This window comes from Phoca vitulina, unplaced genomic scaffold, assembly GCF_004348235.1.
Source record: "Phoca vitulina isolate PV1807 unplaced genomic scaffold, GSC_HSeal_1.0 scaffold26, whole genome shotgun sequence".
NCBI lineage: Eukaryota > Metazoa > Chordata > Mammalia > Carnivora > Phocidae > Phoca > Phoca vitulina.
Window position 1 is genome coordinate 196339 of NW_022589729.1, and position 13087 is coordinate 209425.

General features: G+C 38.1%; 1 protein-coding gene across 1 annotated transcript in view; it reads left to right on the forward strand.

The window, feature by feature from the left end:
* The window catches only part of ATF6 (activating transcription factor 6), a 206831-nt gene that overhangs the window by 15495 nt on the left and 178249 nt on the right, over nt 1-13087 (forward strand). Inside the window, exons 3-6 of the mRNA XM_032422384.1 lie at nt 920-1007; nt 2904-3010; nt 10262-10391; nt 11237-11440. Of these exons, the coding sequence (XP_032278275.1) occupies nt 920-1007; nt 2904-3010; nt 10262-10391; nt 11237-11440 (529 nt within the window). The remainder of the gene's footprint in view (nt 1-919; nt 1008-2903; nt 3011-10261; nt 10392-11236; nt 11441-13087) is intronic.

The window sequence follows — 13087 nt, forward strand, 5'->3', positions numbered from 1 at the left end:
GAGACCAATCTTTACTTTTGGCCTGGGGCTTATTTTCTCGACTGTTGCTGTTTTATTATCCGTCGTATTAAGTTAATACTGAATGCTTTTGTGGTACTATGTATATATTGTATACATCTGTTCTTGTCTCCATAACCCTGGACACTTAAGATAATAGGACTGTCTTGATCTCAAACTCATGTGTGGCTGTACTTTATTTATGTATATAGTATAAGATGACTATTCAGATGACCCAGAATATGCTTATATTTAAGTAAAAAAAAAATTGTCATTTAAATGAAGAAACTAAGAGTTCCTCTAAGAAGTGTGTTGACTTCTGTTTGAGAAACTTAGTTTTATCTTCTAGGATTAAAAAAAAATTAGAAATTTTATTTTAGAAATTTGAAAATTTGTACAGTACAGTATAGTAGAAAAAGAAGAAAATTACCCATCCTTCTATGGATCTCCTCTTTCTTAGATAACCATTTATAATAGTTTCAATTCTTGCATGTCTTTTGGCTAAAATCTATATTCTTTCCATTGCTATATAGAGATGATGTTGTAAGTGGGCATTTGCTTTGACTTGTTTTCATTAATGGCAATGGGAAAATTTACTTTGCTGGATCTCCCTTATGACAAAAGACATGTTTTGTGACTCTTGTAAAGGTCGATTCCCCTGGAAAAGAATGACACCAACTGAATCTTTTAGATGTTGAATCCATTACCTCCCTAATTGTTCCTGCTGTGTTTCAGATAACTGAATTGGTTTATCTTTAGGCCATGCAAGATGTATTCTCAAGATGAACTGATTGACTTAGAAAATTATTTTAACTAAGTTGGGTAATAGCAATTATTTATGGCAAGTTATGTCTGATAGTTTGATTTCTAGATCTGTATATTTTATTCTTCTAATATCCTTTTGCTGATTTGAAACCTACAGGAAAACAATTTTGATAATCTTGATTTTGATTTGGATTTGATGCCTTGGGAAACAGGCATTTGGGACATCAACAACCAGCTCTGTACAGGTAATGATGTATTTCATTGGTAAAAATTTTAAACAGATCCATTTTATTTTGCAGTTTGGTAATCATCAAAATTAGGTGGGGTTATTGGGCTACTTTGATGGGTTAAAAAATTCCAGGGATAGATATTCTACTTTTGATGTAGCAGTGCACACATAAGTTTCTTGCCCAAGTGGATGTAAAAAATTTCATAGTTATGTTTTAGTCACATAATGATAAAGAATTCATAACAGAAATCCTGATTTTGAATTCCGTATATCTTTATAAGAGGTTAACCTGAGAACCAGACAGAACTTAGGGAATCAAAGAAAGTGTGGGGTTATCAGAACTTAGGAAGTTGGTGTAGGGGTCCCTTGCATTTGATATACATATTTCTGCGGAGGGGGCACCACCTGGCTGATGCTAGTATCTTTAAGGGGCTCTGATGAAGTAGGTTTTGGATGTGCTGAGAGAAGTTGGGCCCTGGAGCCAACTGTCACTTGTGGGATGAAGCTGATGGGAGGAAGAAACCCCTTTGTCCCCTCTCTTCACTTCAGCATCCTTCTAGTATCCCCCATTGATAGGACCTAAAAGGGAGCCAGCTGGGACATGTCTTAATATTGTGCATCACAGACTATATATAGGAGGTAGACTTAAGAGCTGAGGGACAGTGGGTAAGTCACCAGCACTTTCTCCCACCCAAATTGCAGTCCTCCCCACCCCTGCATGTCCCAGTCCCCCATTTTATGTATTTATTTGTCTTGCTTAATGCCTGTCTTCCCTCATAGAGTATGGGCTACCCAAGGCCAGTGTTCTGGTTACTATTGTCATGTAACAAACTACTCTAAAACTCAGTGGCTTAAAACAACAACCATTTTATTATGCTCCCAGAATTGTGAGTCAGGAATTTGGACAGGGTACACCAAAGAATGGCTTATCCCTATTTTGTGATGCCCAGACCTCAACTGGGAAGATGGGAAGGCTGGAGGAGCTTGAAAGTTGGGGGCTAGCATTACCTTAAGATTTCTTCACTCACCTATCTCTTGCCTGGCCTGAGTGGCTTGATGGCTAGGACTGTCGGCTAGAGCACCTACACATGGCCTTTCTATGTGGCTTGGCTTCCTTTCAGCTTGGTGGTCTCATGGTAGTCAGACTTCAGAGGCTCAGGTGTGAGTGTTCCAGCGCACAGAGTGGAGACCGCATTACCTAATGTAACCCAGCCTTGGAATTCATGTAGCATTACTTCCATACTCTGTTGATTGAAGGAGTCTTAAGCCCACCTTGATTCAAACGGAGGGGAATAGATGCTACTTCTTGATGGGGAAGGGTAAGATCACATTATAGATTATGAGGGATGGTGGATATTTTGCAGCTAATTTTGGAAAACATTGGGCTGTAGTTGCTCAATAAATTTTTATAAATGAAGTTTAGCAAAAGATAGGAACATTTTTGTGAGTTTTAATGGTATTGTAAAAAATGTTTTCCAAAATAATCATTTCTGATTTCTTATGTTTTTAAAAGTTATTTTTGGAGGAATCTATAATTTTTTGCATATGGTATAATATTAAAAAAGTACAAAAAGTCTATAGGGTAGAAAAATGTCTCCTTCAGCTGTTGTTCCTTAGCCAACACATTCTCCCCAGAGACAGCCACAGTTACCAATTTGTTATGTTTATCCTTTCAGAGAATTAGCGCAGATGGGAGTAGATATATACATATACACATGTATAATTTATTGCACAAATGGTAGCATACTAGATATACTGTTTTCTGCATCTTGAATTTTCATTTGATGATGCATTTTGGTGACCTTAGCTTCAATATGATTGAATTTTAAGAGTAGATTTTACCCTCTTTCTTATTCATTTTATTTTGAGATTATAGTGTCCAATCGGAAAATTTTTACTCCATGTTTTTCAGTTAAAGATGTTAAGGCAGAACCTCAGCCACTTTCTCCAGCTTCCTCAAGTTGTTCAGTCTCCTCTCCTCAGTCAGTGGACTCTTACTCTTCAACTCAGCATGTTCCTGTAAGTAGCCAGTCTTCTACTGTGATTTTGGTCATAATGCTATCTGGGAAATATGCATATGGAGGATGCACTAATCATTTATGAAATGCTAATGTGAACCTTACGATCTCATTTAATCCTGAGGAACCTGAGTTTCCAGGAAGGGCCTTGGGAGAGTTAGCAAGTTCTTCATCTCTGGTTTTGCCCTCCTTCCCCGGTGTTCTTGCCTTCATGATCTCATTGTTTCAGTGGTTTCTTCGCACTTTACCAGTAACCAGTATTTTTTGTTTATTGGCTTACTGTCTTTTCTCCCTGCTGTCCTCTCTCCTGCCTGTCAGAATATACATTCTTGGGCGCCTGGGTGGCTCAGTTGGTTAAGCGACTGCCTTCGGCTCAGGTCATGATCCTGGAGTCCCTGGATCGAGTCCCGCATCGGGCTCCCTGCTCGGCAGGGAGTCTGCTTCTCCCTCTGACCCTCCCCCCTCTCATGTGCTTGCTCTCTCATTCTCTCTCTCTCTCAAATAAATAAATAAAAAAATCTTTAAAAAAAAAAAAAAAGAATATACATTCTTTGAGGACAGGGAAGACTCTAAGATGGTTTGATTTGTAACTCCTTGACCATAGAACCTAGAATGGATTCCTTAAATCAGGAGGGCTAAGTACTACCTTTGAATGGGCTAAGGTTTTTATAAAAATCTGATAACTTCTTAAAAATGCTTCTGTTCTCCATCCAGACAAAAGCTCTGAGCATGGGAAGAGGAAATACTAAAGTATTTAGGTACTTTTTTGAATGGGGGAAGGGAAAATTTAAGGAGAAAAATTCAAATTAATATTTCAGTACATTATATCTGCTGTAAATTGAGGTATCTTCATTCTGGCCAACTCAGCATCTAGTCAACTATGAAATCCGGACAGTTCAATCCAGTTAATGTCTCTATGATTCATCTTCTTTGCCTCTGCCAGGCCATCATCATCTCTGTGGGATTAAGTCAATAGGATTTTAACTGGCCTCTCTGCCTCCTGACTCCCCCAACTTTTCTTAGCAGAGGAATCTTCAAAGAGAAATCTTTCAGAATGATAAATTTGATCGTGTCAGTCTTTTGCTTAAACCTTATAATGACTTCCCAGGATGAAATTCAAGATGAAACTCAAACTCCCGGAGTACTAGGCCCTTCACGACCCGGCTCCTGCTTACCTTCCTGGCGCGTTCTCCCTTGCTACTTTCACTTTCCCCTTCTAACCCTGTGGGATCCCACCTCAAAGCTCCCACACTCTGTACTCACTCAGCAACTGTGCCAGACACTGTTCAAAGCCTGGCAGTGAATGAGAGCAGCGAGATCTCTGCTTTCACACTTGTAGATTTTTGTACATGCTCTTCTGCCTAGAATAGCCCTGTTTTTTTTTCTTCTCTTGTAAAACTCCTATTCATCCTCTTTTAGTCCCAGTTCAAAAACAACTTCCTCTGTGAAGCTTTTCTCTGATTGCTACCATTGGAGGTTCTTTGTGGTCCCACAATTTCTCCAAATGATTTAATTAAAAAAATTTGTTAAATCTTTAAAAAATTTTTTTAAAAAAATTTATTTGTGTGTGTGTGTGTGAGAGAGAGAGAGAGCATGAGCTGGGGAGGGGCAGAGGGAGATGCAGACTCCCTGCTGAGCAGGGAGCCCGATGCGGGGCTCGATCCCAGGACCCTGGGATCATGACCTGAGCCGAAGGCAGACACTTAACAGACTGAGCGACCCAAAAGTATATAACAAGGTATATTTACAGAAGCCTGATTTCTATCCTTTCCTTCCCATCCATCCTTACACAAAAGGTAGCATACTCTATACCTTGTTCTGCACTTTGCTTATTTAACTTAGTGGTATATCTTGGAGGTAAGTCCAGTTTCAGGATATAGGATCTTTCTCATTCCTTTTTATGGCTGCATGCTGTTCCATGATATATCCATTGTGTGGATATATCATGCTTTCTTCAGTGATTTCCTTATTGATGAACCTTTGTAGTCTCAGTCCTTTCCAGTCTCAAATAATGCTGTAGTGAATAACATGTTACACAAGTCACATTATATTTTTGCCAGGATGTCTTTGGGATATAATCCTAGAAGTGAGATTGTGGAGATCAGGGTGAATACATTTGTAATGTTGTGGATTATAGCCAGGTTCCCCTCCGTAGGGTTGTGCAGTTGTGCGGTCTGACCAGCAGCGCGTGAGGGGCCGTTATTCCCATTGTTGCTCCTCGCGTGCTTTGTTCTCTATTTGTTTTATTCTAAGTGTGGTTGAACATCTTTTCAAATATTTCATGTGTATAAGGCCTATTTGTATTTCTTTTTAAATGAATTATCCATTCAAATTTTGGTTCACTTCTCTATTGGATTGTGTTGGTCTTTTTCTCCTCAAATGTTTAGGTTGTTTTATTACATATTAGGATTATTAGCCCTCAGTTTGTGAAATAAGTTAACAAGTATTTTTTCCCCAATTTGTCATTTGTCTTGATGCTTTATGTCTGGTGTTTATTTTCTCCAGGCATACTTTTTTCCATAGCCAAATTACCGATCTTCTATTGCCTTTTTTTTTTTGGTCATTCAGAAGAGGGTTTTTACCACTCAGAGGTTATAGTATTTTTATTCTTGTTTATGTCAACTTTTTGTTTGGAATAATCTCAGACTTAAAGAAATGTTACAAGGACATTTCAAATAACTTTTTTTCCCTGAACCATTGGAGAATAAGTTGCCAACCTGATGTTTATCACCCCAAATACCTCACTGTCTTAGTTTCTACAAGCAAGGATGTGCCCTCTGTAGCCACAATACAATCACTAGAATCAGGAAATAAACGTTGATACATTACCTTCATCTAGTCTTCAACTCCCACATAGCTTGTGCCAGTTGTCTCAGAGATACCCCTTAGACTAGCAACAGAATCTAGTGTAGAATCCAGCATCATATTTGGTTGGCTTTTCTCTTTCATTTCCTCCAGGTGAAATGATTTATTCTTCCTCAGCTTTCATGACCTTGTCACTGGTGGAGATTAAAGACTAGTTATTATGTAGAATGTTCCCAAACCCACTTGGGTTCGTCTGATGTTTCCTAGGGATTAGATTCAGGTTTCGTATCCATGGCAGGAATATCACTGAGGTGATGCTGTGTCTGTTTCATTTACTTTTGATGAGATGGCACACAATTTCAATTTGTCATTACTGATGAGGTTCACTTTGTTCACTTAGTTAAGGTAATGTCTGCCAGGCTTTTCCACTGTGAAGTTGTTCTTTCTGTCTTTGCTATAAATAAGTATTTTGTGAGGCAGTACTTTAAAATGATGTAAAAAAAAAAGTCCAGTTTCTCAGCAAAGCTTAAGTTTATCTGTTTATTTCTTTATATCAGCATGGACTTACGGTTTCTTATTTTATTCAACAGGTTGTAATCCATTATTGTAATTATTCTGATTCTTATGTTGCCCTGGATTTGGACAGTGCAACTCCCTTCACACAGACTTCTGTGTTCTTTTAATATGTCTTCATTGGGCTTTTTGATAAATCAGGCTGACCCAATTTTGATGCCCTTATCACCCTGTTCTGACTCCCAATGCTGGAGTGTTCTCCCCATCCCCATGTGAACACTCTCCCTACCTAACTCAGTTTGGACTCTTGACACTCTACCAGCCCACCTCTCTGCATGGATGCTGGTCTTGCTCTATCCCTTCTAGTGGCTTTAGGGTCAAATTATTCAGCAAGGAATATTTTTGTTTGCTTGTTTGTTTATTCATTTGTTTCTTAGATACTACAAATGAGTGAACTCCTGTGGTCTTTGTCTTTCTCAGTCCGACTGATTTCACTTAGCCTGATGCCCTCTATGTCCATTCATGAGCAAGAAATATTTTCTCAGTGACTGTTAATACATATTTTTATAAGGTTTTATTTTTAAAGATGTATTTATTAGCACACTCAAGGGGATGGAGGGTGGGGCAAAGGGAGAGGGGGAGGGAGAGAATCTCAAGCAGACTCCCTGTTGAGTTTGGAGCCCAATGCTCCTCACCTGAGTCAAAATCAAGAGTTGGACGCTCAACTAACTGAGCCACCCAGGTGCCCCTATAAGGTTTTATTTTTAATTTAGATCTCTGATCCATTTGAAATTATCCTGGTGTATGATGTGAGACCAAATCTAAATTTATCTTTTCCCAAATGACTATCAAAAGAATGGTTCCAGTACAAAAAGTTCATCTTGTTCTCACTGACTTCAGTTTTATGTACTTAAAATAGTTGATGTAAATGATGTTATTATGTTAGATCTCTTTGTATTTCTTTTAAAAATCAACACAGTGTTTTTAAGATCAATTCATATTGTTTGGTATTGCATCTAACTGCACAACACTTCACGGATATGTTCACTCTATTTTACCTCCATCACAGTGAGCATTGTCAAAACGACCTTTTATGGGTCCATGCGAGGATTCCTTCAGGATGTACGCCCAGGAGTGGAATTGCTGAGAGGTGGAGTGCAGATACTTCATTTGACAAGTGCTGCCATCTTGCTCTCTGGACACCTGTGGTTGTCTGCAGTCCCAGCAAAAGTGCTGGAGGATCCTTGTAGCTTCTCTTCACTGCTAATGCTCAGCGTTGCCTGGCTTTCTAATTTTTGCCAGATGGTGTAAATTTTTTATTGTTTGTTTTGTTTTAATTCATATTTCTTTGATTACATGGCCTTTACGTGTAATCAAACATTACATGTAATCAACATTTCTTTACATGGCCTTTTGGATTTGGATATTTTTTCTTTTATAAATTGTTTATTCCTGTCTTTTGCCAGTTTTTCTATTGAGTTGTCTTTTTCTTACTCACTTGCAAGAATTCCTTCTATATTTGAGATAGTAACTTCGTTGGGTTTAGACATTACATATATCTTTTTACTTTCTATTATCTTTTAGCTTTGCAGTCTTTATTGAGTAGAAATTTCTAATTTTGAATACTCAGATTCATCTTTTTTTCCATTTGCCTTTTTGGTTTATTTTTTGAAGTTTTTTAAAAGAAGTCTTTCTCTGCTTGTAGGCTGCAAAGATATTCTCCAATATTTTTTTCTATTAACTACATGATTTACCTTTCACATTTAGATTTCTTAATACCTTTATTTATTATTTTTTAAAGATTTTATTTATTTATTTGAGAGACAGAGTGAGAGAGTGGGGTGAGGGGCAGAGGGAGAAGCAGACTCCCTGCTGAGTAGGGAGCCCGATGTGGGCCTTGATCCCAGGATGCGGGGATCATGACCTGAGCTGAAGGCAGAGGCTTGACTGACTGAGCCACCCAGGGGCCCCAAGATTTCTTAATACCTTTTTAAAAAAATTTTAATTTTTTATTTTTTTTTGAAGATTTTATTTATTTATTTGACACAGAGAGCGAGAGCAGGCAGAGCGCCAGGCAGAGGGAGAGGGAGAAGGAGAAGCAGGCTCTGCTCTGAGCAGAGAGCCCAACATGGGGCTTGATCCCAGGAACCTGGGATCATGACGTGAGCTGAAGGCAGATGCCTAACTGACTGAGCCACCCAGGCGTCCCTTCTTAATACCTTTAGAGTCTACCTTACTATGTGGTGTTAGTTAGGGATCTAGTTTTAATTTTCTCTAAGTGAGCCAGTTTCCCCAGTTGTATCACCTTTGTAATCATTCTGTGAAAGAATATCTTATGTCTCTCTGTGTAGTCAAGTTACCTTTTATGTAACTCAATTAAGTTTTGAAATTTCTTTATATAGGCTCTGTACATTCCTTAGAAAATTAACTCCTAGGTATTTTATAACTGTTATAGCTCTTGTGGGTGAGATCTTATTTTATTATTTTTTAAAGTGATTATTCATACAATATTTTCATAGTGAAATGTTTTTTTCATTGGTTTTTATATGTGTTCTAAGTAGACAGCATGTCACCTTACAAAGGTACTTCTTCTGTCTCTTCTATTTTAATATTTATTCCTTTTATTTCATTTTCTAGTATAATTATGTTTGCTAGAATTATAGAAAAAGCAGTTATGTTTCTTATCCTGACTTAAATGGTACTGCATTTAGTATTTCACCATTAAGTATGACATTGGCTATGCAATTATACATAGCTTTTTTTTTTTTAATGTTAAGAAAGTATCCCTCTAATCCTTGTTTTCTAGGACTTTTGTAAGGAATACTTGCTGAATGTTAAGAAATACCTTTTAAGCATCTTAGGCCATGAAAAGAATCATATCCTCCTGTGTTATTATCTTGTACTCTCTGGTTTATTCCAAATATCATCTGAAATACTCTGTAAGGTTCACAGAGCCCAGCTTATGGCTACGTGCTGAGTAGGTGTTGAAGATGAATGAATGAAGCAGTTGTCATTCTTACCAGCATGACTGGGAGTAACCATATTCTCTCCAGGTCATTTTGATTCTTTTTTCTTATCTGATCCAAAAAAAAAAAATTTGCCTTTGTGGGGCACCTGGGTGGCTCAGTCGGTTAAGTGTCTGCCTTCAGCTCAGATCATGATCTCAGGGTCCTGGTATTGAGCTCCGCATCCGCATCCAGCTTTCTACTCAGTGGGGAGTCTGCTTCTCCCTCTCTCTCTGCCCCTCCCCTAGCTCATGCTCTCTCAAATAAATAAAATCTTTAATTTTCCTCTCAGAATAGAAGTGCTACTTTTATCCTATGTTAAGTTTCCTTATGGCAACAAAATGAGACAGATCCACTGAATGTTAAAAGGCTGGGAAAATGTTATCTTTATACATCTCTGTATTAACAAGTCACCCATTAAATAAAAGAAAATAGCCCTGTTCCTTTCAGTGTTTGTCTTTCTTTCAAAACATTTGGGACAAAGGCAGCATTAATAAATGAAAAAGAAAAATAGTAAGAATTATTTGTTTTGAGTTTCTTATAAGGCTACTGAATAAGAGATTGGGGGAAAGGATATTGGCATTTTAACCATAGTTTTATACCAAATGTTTGTATGGCTAGGAACCAAGTAAATATCAAGTGTGTGGGAGGAAATGTAGGAACAGATCAGTGATTCCCATCTTTAATACAAGAGGATGACATAGATGTCCTCTGCAATTTGAATTATTTTTCCTCTTGTATTGATGGATAATGTTACTTTATCCATAGTCTCTTAGTACTTAGTACATAAAGTTTCTAATATATCATACCTTTGCCTTGAAATTGTCCTGGAATGTTCATTTATGTATGGATCTTGCCTCTCTAAGCCATTTTCTGTTCAAGAATTATATTCTTCTCCATGAATTTGTTTGTATTTTATTTTGCTACAGGAGGAGTTGGATTTGTCGTCTGCTTCCCAGATGTCTCCCCTTTCCTTATATGGTGAAAGTTCTCATAGTCCCTCCTCAGCAGAGGCACTGAAAGAAGATAAGCCCATCATTGGTCCTAGGAGCAAAACTGGTATGACTCCCAGCTCCTAACTTCTGTTCTTTCTAAGTTGGACTGAACTTAGGTTCCATTTTTAAAAAGAAAATATTGGATTAAGTGCATGTTTATTAAGCTGGCTTTTTGTTTTTAAAATAGTGGACCTGTCTTCCTTGGTTGTCTTGTCTTTACAGGTGAAAAATGCTTTAAAGTAGTGGGAGGCCTCATCATCTTCAGGAGAGAATTCAAAGATTCAGTTAAAAATATTGAATGTGAGGGACATTTGGGTGTGACATTTATTACCTCTTAATCTTCAGGCCTTATTCAGTGATTTTTAGCTATTCTCCTTTACCAGTTCATATATCCCCTTCCCAAAGCTGCAGTGTAGTCATTCCAGTGAAAACCATCATTTTGACCATCAGTGTGGTCAGAAAGGAAGATCTCATTTGACTTCTAAAATAAGTCCTGGGGACGTCATGTGCAGCATGGTGACTGTAATTAGTAATGCTGTGTTGTACATTTGAGAGTTGCTAAGAGGTTAGATCTTATAAGTTTCATCACAAGGAAAAAAAACTCTTTAACTGTGTGTGGTAGCAGATGTTAACTAGACTCTTGTGGTAATCCTTTTGTGATACAAATATCAAATCATGTTGTACCCCTGAAATCAATATAATATGTCAATTATACCTCAAAAAAGGGGGTTAGACCTCAGATTAAGGACTTTTTTTTTAGTCCATTAAGGTATAGATAGCTATGCTTAAACTCCAGGTAAGGATAGTTACTCAGAGGTCAAGATAATGTGTAGAAAAAGGTGTATAATAGAACCCGTTTTCTAGGAATTGCTTTCACATTGATTTGTGGTTTGTTTGGATTTTCTCCAGAAAATGGACTGACTCCAAAGAAAAAAATTCAGATGAATTCAAAACCTTCAATTCAGCCCAAGCCATTATTACTTCCAGCAGCACCCAAGACTCAGACAAATTCTGGCGTTCCAGCGAAAACCATCATTATTCAGACACTACCCACCCTCATGCCGTTGGCAAAGCAGCAGCCGATTATCAGCATACATCCTGCACCCGCTAAAGGTACCTGAGTGGCATTCGAGGCTGCGGATGTTTAACTGATGGGCACTAAGGCTTGCCTCACGTCATTTGTTTTAGCTCAGGTTGTAATTTCTGAGCACATGCTGTGTGCCAGGAATTGTCCTTGGTTTTGAGGATGTCGCAGAGATGACTAACATGTGGTTCCTGTCCTAACAAGTCCTGTAGATGGCTATCCAGATTAATTATATCTGATACTTCTTTTTTCTTACAGTTTTAATTATGAAAACACCTGTCTGTCAGGCTTGTGGTTTTATATAACCACTTGTAATGAAGAAGAAAATCCAGGAAACTTTCTTGGTACCATTCTATCCTGAGATTTTTGTGTCCATGAACTCTTGGGTTTTTTTGTTTGTTTGTTTGTTTGTTTTTTTCATGAACTCTTGTTTTTAAGGAGAGGTCAGTATGTATAACATCACAGGTCTAATAGGTGAGTTTCGGCAATAGGATCAGGCTCTTCCTCTCTGCAGAGGCAGCATGCTTTAGTAAACATGATCTCGAGTGAGGGCATTAGGAAGAGATCTCAACTCTTGTCTTCACATAGTTAAGAATGTGTGTGTTTCTATATTTTATCCACCAGATGGCCTCACATACTTGATTCTGCACGGACTGTAGTATTGAAAGGACATGTTTAAGGGTTTGGGAGTGTGCAGATACAGGAATCATTTGCATATGAAGATGTCTTAGGCAGATTATCTGTCATTCTCATACTGATACGTGTACACAGGAGTAAAGGAAAACCTGTTCAACGTTCTTTGCCTGGATTTGAGACTAGGTCTCAATGGTGGATGGATTGTAAACAAATGTTTCTTTTATGGCTGTTTCCAGCTCTAGATTGTTAATTCATTTCTTTGGAGCAAGAAGATCAAGTTTTAATGAGAGCAAGGTCATAAATTTGATTTCTAGGGCGCCTGGGTGGCTCAGCCGGTTAAGCGGCTGCCTTCAGCTCAGGTCATGATCCCAGGGTCCTGGGATCGAGTCCCGCATCAGGCTCCCTGCTCAGCGGGGAGCCTGCTTCTCCCTCTCCCTCTGCCTGCCTCTCTGCCTACTTGTTCTCTCTCTCTCTATGTCAAATAAATAAATAAAAAATCTTAAAAAAATTTTTTGATTTCTAGTTTTACTCTGTTAGTTTTGTTTTATTCCAAGGTCATGGACAATATGACATTGATGAAGAGAAGAGCTAGGTGGGAGACTGGACAATTCAGTGAAAATCCATCAAAGTCTACCAAAACCCTAGACAAACCTGAAATACCTGCCCATTCAGTACAGGGTCAGAACTGCTGCCTTTTTCATGTGAAAAATAGCAGTCCTGTAGAAGGGGTGTTCTTGTGGTCTGTGAAGGGATGTTAAGTGTTCATGAACTTGAAATAAAATGTAAGATTTATTGTATATGTGGTTTTTCTAGGGTTAGTCTCCGAAACTTATTTTCATCAGGAACTCAACAGGGTCTATGTCTTCCCAAAAGTTAAGAATTTAAACTTGTGAAGAACCTCATTATGGTTCCCATAAGCTCTTAAAACACAAGTATAAAAAGCAAAAGCCATACATTAATATGACTAGTGTGTGAAGCAAGGGGTATTCCTAAGAATTTGCTCTTAGCAGACCATGTTCAGTTGATAGAAGACAAATCAT